The sequence below is a fragment of the Musca vetustissima genome, unplaced genomic scaffold, assembly GCF_032173495.1.
Source record: "Musca vetustissima isolate MV318-11 ecotype Yass unplaced genomic scaffold, APGP_CSIRO_Mvet_v1 utg470, whole genome shotgun sequence".
Taxonomy (NCBI): Eukaryota; Metazoa; Arthropoda; class Insecta; order Diptera; family Muscidae; genus Musca; species Musca vetustissima.
The window spans coordinates 286927-301956 of NW_026880041.1; the positions used below are offsets into that span (position 1 = coordinate 286927).

The 15030-nt window shown below is 33.4% G+C and overlaps 2 protein-coding genes across 2 annotated transcripts; one reads left to right on the plus strand and one right to left on the minus strand.

Annotated features, from left to right (window-relative positions):
• Positions 1–709: 709 nt before the first annotated feature.
• On the minus strand, positions 710–4627 carry LOC133325320 (sorting nexin-12). The gene is made up of 3 exons (XM_061534105.1): positions 4423–4627; positions 1027–1122; positions 710–965 (listed from the first exon to the last, which is right to left on the minus strand). Exons 1-3 carry the CDS (start codon positions 4597–4599, stop codon positions 735–737), a joined length of 504 nt encoding a protein of 167 aa, XP_061390089.1. The 5' UTR covers positions 4600–4627; the 3' UTR covers positions 710–734.
• A 2783-nt stretch (positions 4628–7410) lies between these two features.
• LOC133325333 (CCR4-NOT transcription complex subunit 10) lies at positions 7411–10341 on the plus strand. Its single transcript, XM_061534119.1, has 8 exons — positions 7411–7514; positions 7560–7722; positions 8445–8849; positions 8916–9022; positions 9084–9411; positions 9465–9538; positions 9601–9942; positions 10002–10341. Exons 1-8 carry the CDS (start codon positions 7411–7413, stop codon positions 10339–10341), a joined length of 1863 nt encoding a protein of 620 aa, XP_061390103.1.
• The last annotated feature ends 4689 nt before the right edge of the window (positions 10342–15030 follow it).

Below are 15030 nucleotides of genomic sequence, written 5' to 3' on the forward strand. Positions count from 1 at the left end.
ATTTTGAAGAATGACCGAAGAAGATAGGTTTAAAAGTTCCTCTTAAATCAATCGACAAATTGATGATATTACAGAGTCTTTCACACATATATTTTATGTTGCGAATAATAAAATATTAAAAACTAATAATAAAATTATCGCCAGAATTAATGAAATTACTAAAAAATGACATAAACAATGTTAAAAACGAATACAGTTTATATTGTATCGCAACACTATTTCTGCAAATTAACATGTCGACGTTTATTTTTGTCGCAGTTCGAAAATTTCAATTCACGTGAGAATCAAAACAGGAGGTAACTTCTGAAGTAAAGTGTATGTATGATGTGTAAAGAACACACCGTGAGTTCCGCATGTCTAAAAAGACAACACATCGAATACACAGACTTAATATATATTGAAAATAAACTACATGGAAACTTGTTGTATAATTAATATATTTTTCAAGACAATTATCTTAGACTGATTTTATAACATTGGAATTCGAAAATATATAAAATAGAATACCTTAAATTAAAAGAAAATAATGGAAATATGATTATTCTTAATTGTTCGATTACATTATTAATTCCACCATTGTTGCTGAGCGCGGTAAAGATCAATGACTTCGCCAAGAATACAAAGTGTCATCTCCTCAATTATTTTTTCTTAAAAACATAACATTTTACTCTTTGCTAGTTTATTGTAAAGTTGTTTCTATATTTTTTATTCATTTTTTTACATTCTGAATCCTTTTAAGTATTGCGTATTTTACCGGGAACATAATTTTTGTCGATTGTAGTTTCTTGTAAAAACATGTGTAAACACCTCTCATTTTGGGCCAAGGGATGGCCCGCGATTTTATTGATAAACGCTTCCAAACCTTTGCGTCGCTCTTCAATAAAATTTTCGTCGAAAATGCCTTCATCATTTCGGAATGGCATTTGCCTTTTCCAAGCTTTACCAGGTAAAGGAGGTACAACAATCTATAGAAAAACAAAACATATGGTAAAGTATATATTATTGAAAGAGAATTCAACTACTCACTTTGCTATCACGTTCCAGCTCGTTTCTTAACCATTCAAAGTCACTATAACGACGTCTTACACTCGAATCTTTTACTTTAAAAACAGGAAGATTTGTCTGAAAATAAAATAATGTCTCTTTAATGTGGGTTTACACAATCAACTTTTATGTGCAACTCCTAGGAGAGGGAAGTAAGAAAAGTGTAATGCGGGAAGATATTCAAGGAGGATTGAAAGTAGCAGCAGCAGAGTTGCCTAAAAAGTTGCATGTGTAAACTCCGTGCTAATAAGCCAGTAAAGAATTCACAACTTTTGGTATATATAGTAAGTCAAAAAAGCTTTTTGCCTCTATACAAATTTGAAAAGAATCCAACATATGCGGCTAAATACAGCATATCAAAGAAGGCAAATGAATTATGAATGATGGAATATGTTTGTGGGTATATTCAGAACCTATTTCTGCAAGAACCACAGCGAAAGACCTATTGGTCTTCAATATATCATCTAAAATCTATACAAAACTTTTTATTACAAAAAAGGATTTTGATATTTATTGTTAACAAAAAATCATTACATTACAAAATTAATAAGTCTTATGATGATCCAAAATCATACAGACCAATTGGCTTACTGTCATCTGTCAACAAAATTTTTAAGAAAATTCTTTAAGAAAATTAAACGATTTTATTGAGGAGCACAATATATTGCCACAACAACAATATGGGTTTAGAAGACATCTTAACACTTGCCATCCTCTCGTTTCGGAATCTACAGGCATGCTGTTATTAGATATTAAAGCTGTGTTCGATGGAGTATGGCATAACGCCTTGATATTCAAGATGAATAAATTTGGATTTCCCCTTCATTTCATCAAAATCGTGCAAAGCTCTGGTTGAAATCAACGATTATTTTAAAAAATGGGAAATTATTGTAAAACCGAAAAAACGAAAGCAATGTACTTTTCACGGAAACGTAGTTAGCCAATAACCATATAAAAAAATTACAGATTGCACAAAACAAATTATTAAAACTGATATTAAATTGCCCTGGCAAATAACTCCATATCGACTGTCATAATTTGCACCCAGGACGTTCATTATTACAGCTTCTGGCGTCATTCAATTTAATGAGAAAATAGAAATAAACCTACGGAATGTTTAAGGATTTTGAATTCATCATTGTAATCAGGGACCAAGTGCGTGAACGGTGTTTAAACTTCAACTGTTATTTTGTGAATTTGGAATGTTGTGAATAATTGTAAGCATCAGTTACTACCAAATGTTACAAACAACTTAATGAACAAGGAACAGTCATAATAAATTCGTTAAATGACAACACATACGCTAGGTCTGACCCAATATATGCAATTGCGTTTATCATTGCCCTTTATCAGCTTATACAACTAGTGTGACATATTCATACAGATTGTAAACAAAATAATAAATTTTTAAATTGTTTATCCAATTCATCTATACTAATAAAAGAGTAAAGTGATTGACTGACTGACTGATTTAACAATTCATCAACGCCCAGACGAAACGGCTGAAGCTAGAATCTTGAAATTTTGGGTGAAGGTCACCCTTGGTCCAAACGTGACAGATAAGGCTGGGTTTTTGGAAATTCGTACTGTAACGGTACGAAAAGTACTAAAAGGTACTAATCTATACTAATAAAAGAGTAAAGTGATTAACTGACTGACTGATTTAACGATTCATCAACGCCCAGACGAAACAGCTGAAGCTAGAATCTTGAAATTTTGGGTGGTCACCCTTGGTCCAAAGGTGACAGATAAGGCTGGGTTTTTGGAAATTCGTACTAGAACGGTACGAAAAGTACTAAATGTGATACCATTTGTATTTGGCGAACCAGTGGAGCTAGAACTCTGAAATTTGGTTTGGTGGTCGTTGATGGAATGTAGGATAGATGTACCAAAGGGAATTCGAACTATAACTATCCGAAAAGTACGAAAATGTACTAAATTTGGTACAATTCTGTAGCATGTGAACGGGTAGCGTTAAAAACTTGAAATTTGGAGTGTGAATTAGGGTTCAGATGTAGGGTACATTTAAGGAGATGGTTTTGAATGCGCTTACTCATGTGTATGAAAAGTACTTTATTTGGTACAAATTTAATCTATACTAATAAAAGAGTAAAGTTATTGACTGACTGATTTAACGATTCATCAACGACCAGACGAAACGACTGAAGCTAGAATCTTGAAATTTTGGGTGAGTGTCACTCTTGGTCCAAAGGTGACAGATAAGGCTGGGTTTTTGGAAATTCGTACTAGAACCGTACGAAAAGTACTAAATATGGTATCATTTGTATTTGGCGAACCAGTAGAGCTAGAAATCTGAAATTTGGATTGAGGGTCACTGATGGAGTGTAGAATAGATGTAGCAAAGGACCTTTTGCAAATTCGAATGCAAATTAAGGTAGAGAATTAGGGTCGATATGAGCAGAGTTTGGAAAGCGTGTACTCATGTGTACGGAAAGTACTGTATGGTACTATATTTGGTACAAATTTGATTTGGAGGTACAAATCGAGTTGGAATTTGAAATTAAAATTGCCGTCGGAGTTACCGTCGGAGTGAAATTTGGAGTCAGGATCACTGAGGGTGTGTGGGATTGGGGTCAGGATTCAGTTTACGAAAATAATACTTATGGGTACTAAATGGTACTAAATTTGGTACAATTTGAATTTTAGGTGAACCAATAGACCAATAGACTTTACTACTAAATTCGGTACAATTTCAATTGTGGGTGAATTAATAGAGTTAGAATCCTGAAATTCGAATTTGGAATCATTGGTTGAGGTGGATACTTATGGAAATAATGTGTGCTAAATGGAAATTTTGTTAAAATGTGGATTTGGGTGAACCTTTAGAGCTCGAATCATGAAATTTGGTACTAAATGGTACTCAAATTTAAGTTATGGTCGATATTAATGTGTGGATTGTTTTTATCAGACATATGCAGTTTTATCTAAAAATAAAATAATATGTTAATACATTATTAAATATTTCCTACATATATGCTAGTTCTCTATAAAATTCTGATCTCACACGCACATTCGGTAAACATACTCTGGTCAGTAATGATGACTAATACATCAATCGTTTCATTACATTTATATATTCTGATATACACCAGTATAATGTACACATCGAATACAGTGCAAACGCCGGCCAGAATAAAGCAATTTCGTTATCAGGAAATATTTTAGGCTTTGCCAGTATAAGTCACAATTTGAAATGGACAATCCATTCTCAATTTATCAACATTTACGCCCCATTTATATGTAAAAGCTAAGTGTATGTCTCATACATTTATTAATTTACTACCAGCCACTCCTCTTATTAACATAGAACCCCCATTGATCATGAGAAAGGGATTAATTCTACAACATACAACTTACCCTCATTTTGACCTCGTAATCTGTATAACGTTTTTTTCCCGCCGTCATAGATGTTTGTGGATTGACCACATCGATTTCCAGGAAATTTGCGGGAACAGCGTAAGCATCATCTAGGGTTTGCTTCTTTACATTAAGGCGGCGGGTTGCGTCTGTTGTTCCATCTGATTCCACCATCATATCGGTGATATTTTCGAGACCCTCTTTTGTTTTGCTAAGAGCAATAAAATACAACAACAATGAGTAGTTTTTACAAGTTTCATGTTATTGACTTGATTTGTCCCAATACTTGTTTTTCCAGAAATTTCAATTCTTGATTGGACAATTTACTCGTATATAATTCTTACTCTATATTCCGCTTAATAGCCAAGGAGAAATGTATTTGTGTTTTTTAAATCCCTCGCCACAAATTAGGATGGTAATTTTATTGAAATATCTCCAAATTTACCAAATTTAATTATACTATGACAAACAGCAAATCAAGAAAATCTCAGGGATAAGTAAGTCGACTTTCGACTAATCGATTAATCGAATTTTTGTATTGAAAAGTCTTTAGATCAATAGGGAAATCGTAAAGTCGACTTTCCAGATCGAGTTTCGATTCTCTTCATAAAACCTGGTTTATTATCACAAAGCCCAAATTGCATAAACATTACACATTCTTGAACTTTTAGTCTGTTCCCGTACTGCAAGAATCTACTAGATTTTACTATTTTCTTCGATATCATAAGGGAAAATTTGTTATCGTAGTAAAAAGTAGTAGATTCTTGCAGTACGGGAACAGACCATTTATTTTTTCGTTTGACAACAATTTAAAAAAAAAAATCAAAATTTTAGTCGATTTTGCATTCGTCGGTAAAAGTCGAAAATCGATTTCCGAAGTCCCTTTAATTGAAAATTCTGCATAAGAGGAAAAATTACCGAAATGTCGTGTTTTCCCTTACGGGAACCCCCCAATTCACGATTTGTTATTTTTAAGATTTTAAATGAGCTGGTAAATGAATACCAATGCATGTTAAGGTTTTATAACTTTGCACATATATATTTGACGATTTAAAAAGGAAGAAAAATAATTTACAATTTTTTTTTTTTTTTGTTTTTATCAAAGATATGTTCTTACTTTTGATGGCGGGCATGATAACTCCTCACATCGGAAACCGAAAATTCCAACGGTGTTAGAAAGAGTGCATGTCTGGCTCTCGTATGAACTAGGATTATTGACTTCGCACAACAATTAATAAAATGGCGGAACTTTGAATTTTTTTTTAATCGCCTATTTTTGACCACAAACTATGTTAAAAAATAAGGAAGTTATGCACTCACAGAGAAACGTCCCAAAATTTGAAATCAATTGGGTTTCTAGTTTTTAAGTTATCGTGCCCGCCATTCGCAAAAACGCCCTGTGGCTGCCACCTGATGCTAACACAATAAATCGGCTATATCTTCAAAAATTGTGGAGATTTTCACTTGAAAATTTATAGGGACATCCTTGAATTAGTGTAGGTTCAAGTTAAATCAAAATAAAAATTAAGTTTTTTGAAACCGAGAATGGGTGGGGTCCCCTTAACCGAATTCGACTGTATAAATAAATAAAATACATTGTTGGCGATTATTCGATTCTGGAAGCTATTTGTTTTTGAAGGAATTTTGCTAGTTGGGATTATCTGTACGGGATCATGTAAATGATTCTTTATTATTCGTCAGGGTGCGGAGAATGATTAAAATACACTCTTTTTCACGAATGCTCACGGGCGAGAATTCGAACGTTTTCAATTTATAGCGAATGATAAGGTAAGAAAAATTCGCGATCATTTGTTGCTGAAGAATATTCTTTTGAAAAACTCAAAAAACAAATGTTCGCGAATGCACGCGAGCACTGTTAAAAACAACCACAAACAAAAATATCATAAAAAAGTCAACACACACAACAAATGGATGTGTGAGTAGCAGAAAGTGTGTGGAATAACAAAACACATGTCCAACAACTATTGAGTTCACGAACGTTTGTTGTTACTGTTGTTCCTTTTTTGAACATTTGCGAGAATTCGGGAATGTTGGTTTTCATTCATGAGAGAATGTCAGAAAGAATTTCAAGCACCAAACGAAACGAATGAACGTTGTTGTGTGCTCTCACTCGTTTGTTATGTATGTGCGAATATTCTTTGGCGAATGCTCATTTGGTAAAGAATTTATCGCCATAAATTAATTTTTAAAATGAGCACAAAACGAAAATAATGTTTTTTAATTCATTCGCGAGCGAATTTTTGCGCTCCCTGCTATTCGTGGTATTGATCATATTGCAATTTGTTTATGTTAAATATTTATTAAAATTATTTTCTAAAGGGCTAAACAGAATGTTCGCGTTGAGCGTTTTTTGTTATCGCGTTAACGCACACAAAAAGTTAAAATATATTTAACTCCGAAGCGCAGCGCACAACAACTTTGTGTTTTCGTTTCCTTGTGGTTGTTGTATTTTCGATAACACATAACGCAACGGATGGCTCAACGCGAGCATTCTGCTTAGCCCTTAACACTCAAGCGCAGCGCACATCAACTTCGACCGTTTGTGTTATCATTTCCTTGTGGTTCTTGTATTTTCGATAACACATAACGCAACGGATGGCTCATGGTACAATAAATAGGTAGTCCATTTTGAGCAGCTGATGCCTCGATTAACTGTCAAAGTGCGTAATTTCTACTTGAATTCAATGCGATATTATAGGGAAAAATTTGTCAGATGAACGAGACAAAAACAAAGGTTTTTATTTTGATACATCACCTTATTATTGCATCATGAGATGGCTAAAGGCGAACATTCTGCTTAGCCATTTAACAGCATGGAATATCGTGTGTGGGTCCTTTAATATTTTTATATAAAATTTCGATTAATCGATTAGTTGAAAGTCGACTTAGGTATCCCTACACTTGATAGTTCATTCGGATTGTTTTGTTTTATAAAGATTTAACAGATATATTCTTCAACCTATAAGAATGGAAATGTCAGACTCTGCGGATATTGCTGGGGCTTCCGAGGCTCATGATTACCGACTGCTAACAAAAGCTAGTGATGAGTTTGATATGTATACAGTTACCAGGTGTCTCACATCTTCTTCGTTAAACACAGTATTTTCTTTTCGCAGGGGAAACTATGATGAATGCATCGGAATTTTGGAGCAACTGGAGAGCTTAAAAGGAAAAGACCTCAAAATTCAACATAATCAAATGGTAGCCAAATTCTACAAGGGCAAATGCAAGGGATACGTGGATTTGTTGAAGTCACTAAAGGACCTAAGTACGAATGAGGTATAAACTATTTTTAATTTATTGTTACAAAGCTAAAAAAACTTTCCTGGATCTGTCTTTAAAATGTTTGATGCATATTTGAGTAATCTTTTAAGGTGAATTATATCATATAAATACGCATAAAACTAGGTGCGATTCTAAAGAATTAGCTCTGCGGATGCGTGTTTGGGTAACGTCCATTTAAATACATTCATTCAACCTTTGAGGTAAAAAAATCGTGCACATGGACTAATGTAGGAGTAGGAGTTGAAAAAATATTTTTTTTGTTTATAAACGGTACAAGTTACCTATACTGCATGAGGTCTAGTTGGTGTTACCTTTTCAAGGTTATACATTTAAGTTTAACTTGCTGATTAAACAATTCAGTTCAAAAATGTAGTGATCTAGTTCGGCATAACGAGTCCTCCAGTTCTTCATAATCTATAAATACGATATAAACATAGATATTAGGTTTCCTGAGCAAGAATCTTGGGAATATGTTAAACGATTCTTTGGTAGTTCGTTTGATCACTAATTATCTATTTTTCCATCCTCTGTATTAGATTTGATTTCATTTAGTAGGTCTGAAAGTAATTCGCATGACCCGATTGTTAGAGAAGTTATTTCGTGAAAGGGTTGCTCCAGTCTTCAACGGTCTGGTCCCAGTAACCACTTTGCTGAGATTTAGTTATCATGTAATAATGCATGTTTTATGATTTCATTGTTTTCTCAATACGTTGCAGAAAAGCCGAAATTCATCAGCAACGACCTCTAACACTCCACCTTCCCCAGTTCCATTGTATAATATGGGAGTTATATACTATCATCGACACATGTACCAAACGGCTTTGTATACTCTGAAGCCGGTCGTTGATAAAATCGATGCGTATGATGCCAACACCATAGCCATGGTGGGTGTACTCATGCTACGTCTGCTATTGGCTACAAATCAACCACAGAAAGCGTATTTATTCCTGGAAGAGATATCGCGGCATTTGAGTATAAACATTGCACCCTTAGCAGCAGATGACGGCAACGTTCAAGAATCTACACCAAGACTTGAAGAAAAGTTCAATAAACCCTTGAAATTATTGTCGCTGTTGACACATGTGGTTAATCGAAAAATTGTTCAAGTTCCGGAAGATGGTGTAAGTTAGTGGAAATTTAAGTTGTTATTTAAGATGTTGTGGTCAATATACTTATACATATTTCAGTCGGCGGAGTTTGCGGCTCTCAAGGCCCATCAATATTATATAATGAAAGACTTCCAAATGGCCGCTAAACAATTGAAAAAAATCAATGTGGATTCCTACATGGACGGGTGAGGCATTTTAAGTTTGCCATGTTGTTCCATATTCCATAACAATAAACTTCATTTACAGCATTTACAATCACGAATTAAATACACTCATAGCTAATAACATGGGCGTGATACACTTACGAGTACGCCACTATGCTATTGCCGCAAACTTTTTCCAAAATGCCATTAATTTCGATAAGCACATTGCGTCGAACTTACGCTTTGCAGAATTACACGATATGGGCTCAGCCAAATCATGTGAAATTTTGTACAACCTGGGCATTGCGATGTTGCATTTAAGAAGACCGAAAGAAGCATTTCAGTGTTTCTTGGTCCCTTTGAAGACATACCATAGTAATCCGCGGTTATGGTTTAGAATATCGGAAGCGTGTATAATGGAATACGAAATGGTAATTTAATAACATCCATTTGCATGCCATTATAATACTTTATTCTATTTTAGAAAAGGTCCATTGATGAAAAAGCCAAAATACGAACAGAAACGAGATCATTATTTTCCAACAGGATAGATTATTCGTAAGTAGATACTACATTTTATTTAATATATATAACATATTTTTTACATATTGAAGGCAAAGTAGCCAATCAGCAGCGGTACCGGAACCAACAATGCCCTTCGCTGCTTTAAGCTTACGAAATGCTTTAACGTTAACACACTTTTATATGACTCAGCTTTACACGACCCCATCTTCTGAAGAAATGAATGAATCCACGGAAAGCGAGGAACCGGTATGGCAAAAGTCTAGAGATAATAGTTTTTGCAGTCCGTCGGGGCCCGTAACAAAGGAATCGTTCGACATAATGCTGTCGTCCATATACGCAGCCTATAGTTATGTGTGCTTGCGACTGGGTGATTATGTTACGGCTTTAGAGATGGCCGAAGAATTATTGAAAATGGAAAATCTTTCAGATGCACATAAGTAAGTCCATGTAAATACAAAATCCATCACTAGTGACAATTAATCCTTACATGTTCTAGAATGCTTGCACATATGTATGCTGGCGAAGCATTTATAATGATGGACAATTTAACCGATGCAAGGCCACATTTGGAACCCACCTTTGTTTCTAACTTAAATACGTTCGATTTTGAGACAAAAGATTGGCAGGTCAAATCTTTAGATGCAGCGCAGAATGTCGTTCGTTATAACTTGGCCGTGGCATTAACATTGCAAGGGGAATTGGAAATGGCAAGAACTCTCCTTAATACCTGTACACATCCAATAGTTGCTCAAAAAGTTTTCAATTTGAAGAAGACTCAAGCTGCTATAGTTGCAACAACGTTGCAGCAGCAAGCTACACCTCCCAGAGTTATGTAAAATACTTACTAAATAAAGTATATATTTATAATAGCAAAGATTTTTGTTTAAAGCTGGTTTGAAGTTGTTTGACTTGGATTGGATTTTAAAATACATAGCAAAATAATTTTTACATTCCTTGTTAGATCCATTAAGGATCAAACCGGATCGATGGAGAAAAAGTACAATCGTACTAAAATATGAATATGCGATGTCATGACACAATCAAAAAGGCAAAACCACATAGTATAATAATACATATACTACATAGTATAACAAAATTTTTAGGAAAACGTGTATTACAGAGACATGGTAATATTTAAACACGTTCGCGATCATGAATGCTATGGTATTATTTTTATTTTATTTTATTTATATATTTCATAGTGCCCAGTCTTTCGACCTTAAGGCTGTAAGCTACATTTCACAATTAAATATTAATTTTATCGTATTAAGCGGCTTAAATGTAAAAGGGAGGGATATTGAACTACTAAAGAATATTATACCGATAAAATAAAAAAAAAAAAAAAAGTTTTTGATTATTATAGGTTATGATTAAAAAAATTTGATTAATTGGATTATGACTACTCCAGTAGGAATGGAATGGAAAATTATATATAAAAATGAGTTGTGTTTTTATCTAAATTTGAACTACTCCAAATTACTTTTACTATTAATGATTAAACATAAAGGGTTGTGACTTTTTCAAAGTATCGTTGGTAGTTCATAAGTGAAGGTTGTGTGAGTAGTTGAATTATTTATTTATTATTTATTAATTTTATTTTTTTTCCTGGATTTAATTTTGTTTCTTACGCTCATTTAAATTATACGGTCAGATAATGAATTTTTCAACTAGTTTAGGTAATATTGTTAGCGATAATAGTTTTCTTAGAAGTCAGTTATGCAATTTTAGAAACAATCTTAAAGTAGGTCATGTAAATCTCAGAAGTTATAATTTGAGTAAGAATACTTTTAAAATCCATGAATTGAGAAATATTTTAGAGGGTAATAATCTTGGCATTTTTGGCGTGGCAGAAACTTGGTTAAAGCCTATTGTTTCCACAGAAGCTATACAAATACCAAGTTATTTTTGTTATAGGAGTGATCGTCCTTGTAACAGAGGAGGTGGTGTTGTAATGTATGTTTCTCAGAATATTAAACATAAATTTGTGTGCAGAGGAAGTTCTTATGGAGTTGTTGAATATATTTTCTGCGAGGTAATTGTAAGCAATTGTGTGTTTCTTGTTGGTGTGGTTTATTTGCCACATGGCGATATTGTGGCTTTTGAAAATGAAATTTCTGATCTTGTTGTTAGGTACTCAAATGTTATTATTATGGGAGATTTCAATAATAATATGTTTGATCTGCAGCGAAGTTTAGTTGTAAGGGAAATTTGTAGCAGATTAAATTTATCTGTTGTCCACAACTCAATCCCACACACGTCGATATTGCGCATACCTCTACTTCTTTGTTGGATTATTTTTTTGTGTCGTGTCTGAGTTTGGTAGTATGTTCAAATCAGTTTTTGTGCCCTGGTATTTCTGATCACTCGTTCATCTTTCTATCAATTAATGTTCCCAGTTTTTGTGTGCAGAGTTTTTATGAATATGCAGATTTCAGTTCTGTTGATCCTGTGGCGCTTTCCAGCGCCTTTAATACATATAACTTTGGTGAGCTTTATTCTGTGGCAGATGTTGATGCCCAGCTTGATATATTGAACTGTGGTCTTCGGCACTTGTATAGTGTAGTTCCTGTCAAAAGGAGATTTTGTAAAATTAATAAAGATGACTGGTTTAAGTCTGCTGAAATTCGGTATCACTTGTCTCTTCGTGACATTTCTTATAGGTCCTATCTTCGGGACAAAAGTGTTGAAAATTGGAAATTGTTTTGTCGCTGTCGTAACCGAGCCAAAAAAAACTATAAGAAAACTAAAATTTATTGCTCATAGGGATATGTTTGCTAATAAATCCACAAAGGAAGTGTGGTCAATTTTAAATAAAAACGGTTTGTGTACTGATGACAGAGAAGTCGGGAATGTTGATGTTGAGGCTCTGAATTCAGCTTTTGTTTCGAATCAATCCGTAGATGTTTTTGATGTTTCTTGTATTCCTGTTGATGCTTTTGATGGTTTTTCCTTTCGTGCAATTGATTATTCTGGTTATGATGGATTTCAGCTAAAATTTCTAAAACTTGTTTTCCCCCTTGTTGGTCAATTTTTGTTGCACGTTGTCAATTCTATGTTAACAATGTCTGTGTTTCCAGAGATGTGGAAAATTGCAAAAATAGTGCCAATTCAAAAAAAGAATGGTGATTCTAGTGAATATAGGCCTATATCTATAATGCCGATTCTTTCTAAAATGGTTGAGTATGTCATGAAAGATCAAATGCTAGTTTATATTGGTGAAAATTCTCTATTACATGAGAGCCAGTATGGGTTTAGGAGTAATCGCGGCACTGCATCTCTTCTCGTTGGATTGACTGACAATATAAGGAAGACTGTTGGTACGGGAGGTTGTTGTGTGTTGTTGTCAGTAGACTTAGAGAAAGCCTTTGACAAAATTAATCACGCTAATTTAATAAGAAAATTGCATCGTTTGTTCAATTTTTCGTCCTCAGCTTGTAAGCTTATTTCGTCGTATTTGTTTGGAAGGAAGCAGTATGTTTGTTGTAGGAATGTTGTTTCTGGAATGCTCCCTGTGAGTAGTGGTGTACCCCAGGGGTCTGTACTTGGGCCTCTATTGTTTGTTATGTATGTTAATGATTTGCTAAGTTGTATTAGTAGTAGGAGCTGCATGTCATTTGCATTTGCTGATGACTTGCAGATTTTGTTTAAAGGAGAATATGTGTTTTTAGATGTTTTGCAGTCCTCTATACATTTTAATATCAATGTGTTAGTAACGTGGTTATCTGCAAAAGGACTCTCAATTAATACACGTAAGAGTAAAGTTATGTTTTTTGGGAACTTGCAAGAGAATTCAGTAAATGTTTCCATTTATAATAATTCTATAAATGTTGTAAGCTCTATGAAATGTCTTGGTTTGTTTCTTGATAGTAGTTTGGTGTTTGATGTGCATGTTAATTCTTTGGTGTCCAAGGTAAACTTTATTTTAAGAAAGTTGTACTCTTTGGATATGGCTCCTCCTAAGAGCATTAGAATTCAATTGGCCCATGCATTGATTATGCCAAATTTTTTGTATTGTATTGAGATTTTTGGGGGTTGTTGTGGATATGTTTTACGTAAAATTAAACTATTGTTCCATAGGGTTATGCGATATGTATATTGTGTTAAACGTCGTGATCACATTTCTCCTTACGTTAAAGAGTTCCTCGGTTGTACCTTTGAAAGTTTTGTGAGTTTAAGGTCAATGTTGTTGTTCTATAAGGTATTTAAGTTGCAGACTCCTTCCTCTGTAGTTGATTTGTTTATGTTTTCTAGATCTGTTAGAAACATACAAATACTTGTTCCGCGTTTGTGTCCTTTATTGGAAAAAGCCTTTTTTGTACGAATTTCTAGAATTTTTAACACCTTACCGCCTTCTCTTAAAACATTTAACTCTTCCTTAAAATGTTATCGAACTCATTTATACGATTACTTCAACCTCAATTCATCTTAAATTCATAGGTTTTGCTTATTTGTTTGTGTTTTTATTGCATAACTGACTTCAACATTTAAATAAATTTAACTATAATATATTATATTTTTTTATTTTTTTTAATTGATAATTGTGATATAATAATAAGATATTTGAACCTGTAAATTGAATTTAGTGGTTGAGAGTAGATATAATATTGAAGTCCTTTGCCCTATGTGATAGGTCGCTGCATCAAATAATGGAATAATAATAATAAAAATGTTTTTGAAGTACAATGGTTCTGAACCCCTCCAACTGAATAGTCGTTAAGATAACATTAAGCTAATACACTGTTAGTTTGAAGCTTTTGGAGTAGTTTATATTTTGTTGTTTTTTGAATCGCTTTTGGCCCTTTGGGCTAGATTCTCGTTTATGAAATAAATTGAAATTGAAATTCTGGTAAAAACAAACAGATTTTTCGAATTTTTTCCTGAGGTAGACATTTTTACCCTATTTATGGTGATATGTGAAAAATCAAATGCAAACCCACGCTCTTATGTCTATACATAAATCTAAAGTAAATGCTGCTCACATAACTAAAAAATCTAAAAATAAAAGGTTAGATTTCAAATACAGATTATTAAGAGTAATGAAGTTATACATTTTTGTGACCTTAATGAATTTAAAATATTGTCTTTAGTTTTAATACCTTTTCACGATTAGTAATGCCTTTCCATATATTTTCTAATACACATATACCAATTTAACATGCGAACACATGATATATATTAAAAAATATATTTTTTAACTTAATCATCTACTCATATTATATATAAGGAAGAAAACAATGCCATACATTCCCCACTAATAAATAGTTGTTTTTTTATAAGATAATAGTTTTCTTTAGAAGTCAGTTATGCAATTTTAGAAACAATCTTAAAGTAGGTCATGTAAATCTCAGAAGTTATAATTTGAGTAAGAATACTTTTTAAAATCCATGAATTGAGAAATATTTTAGAGGGTAATAATCTTGGCATTTTTGGCGTGGCAGAAACTTGGTTAAAGCCTATTGTTTCCACAGAAGCTATACAAATACCAAGTTATTTTTGTTATAGGAGTGATCGTCCTTGTAACAGAG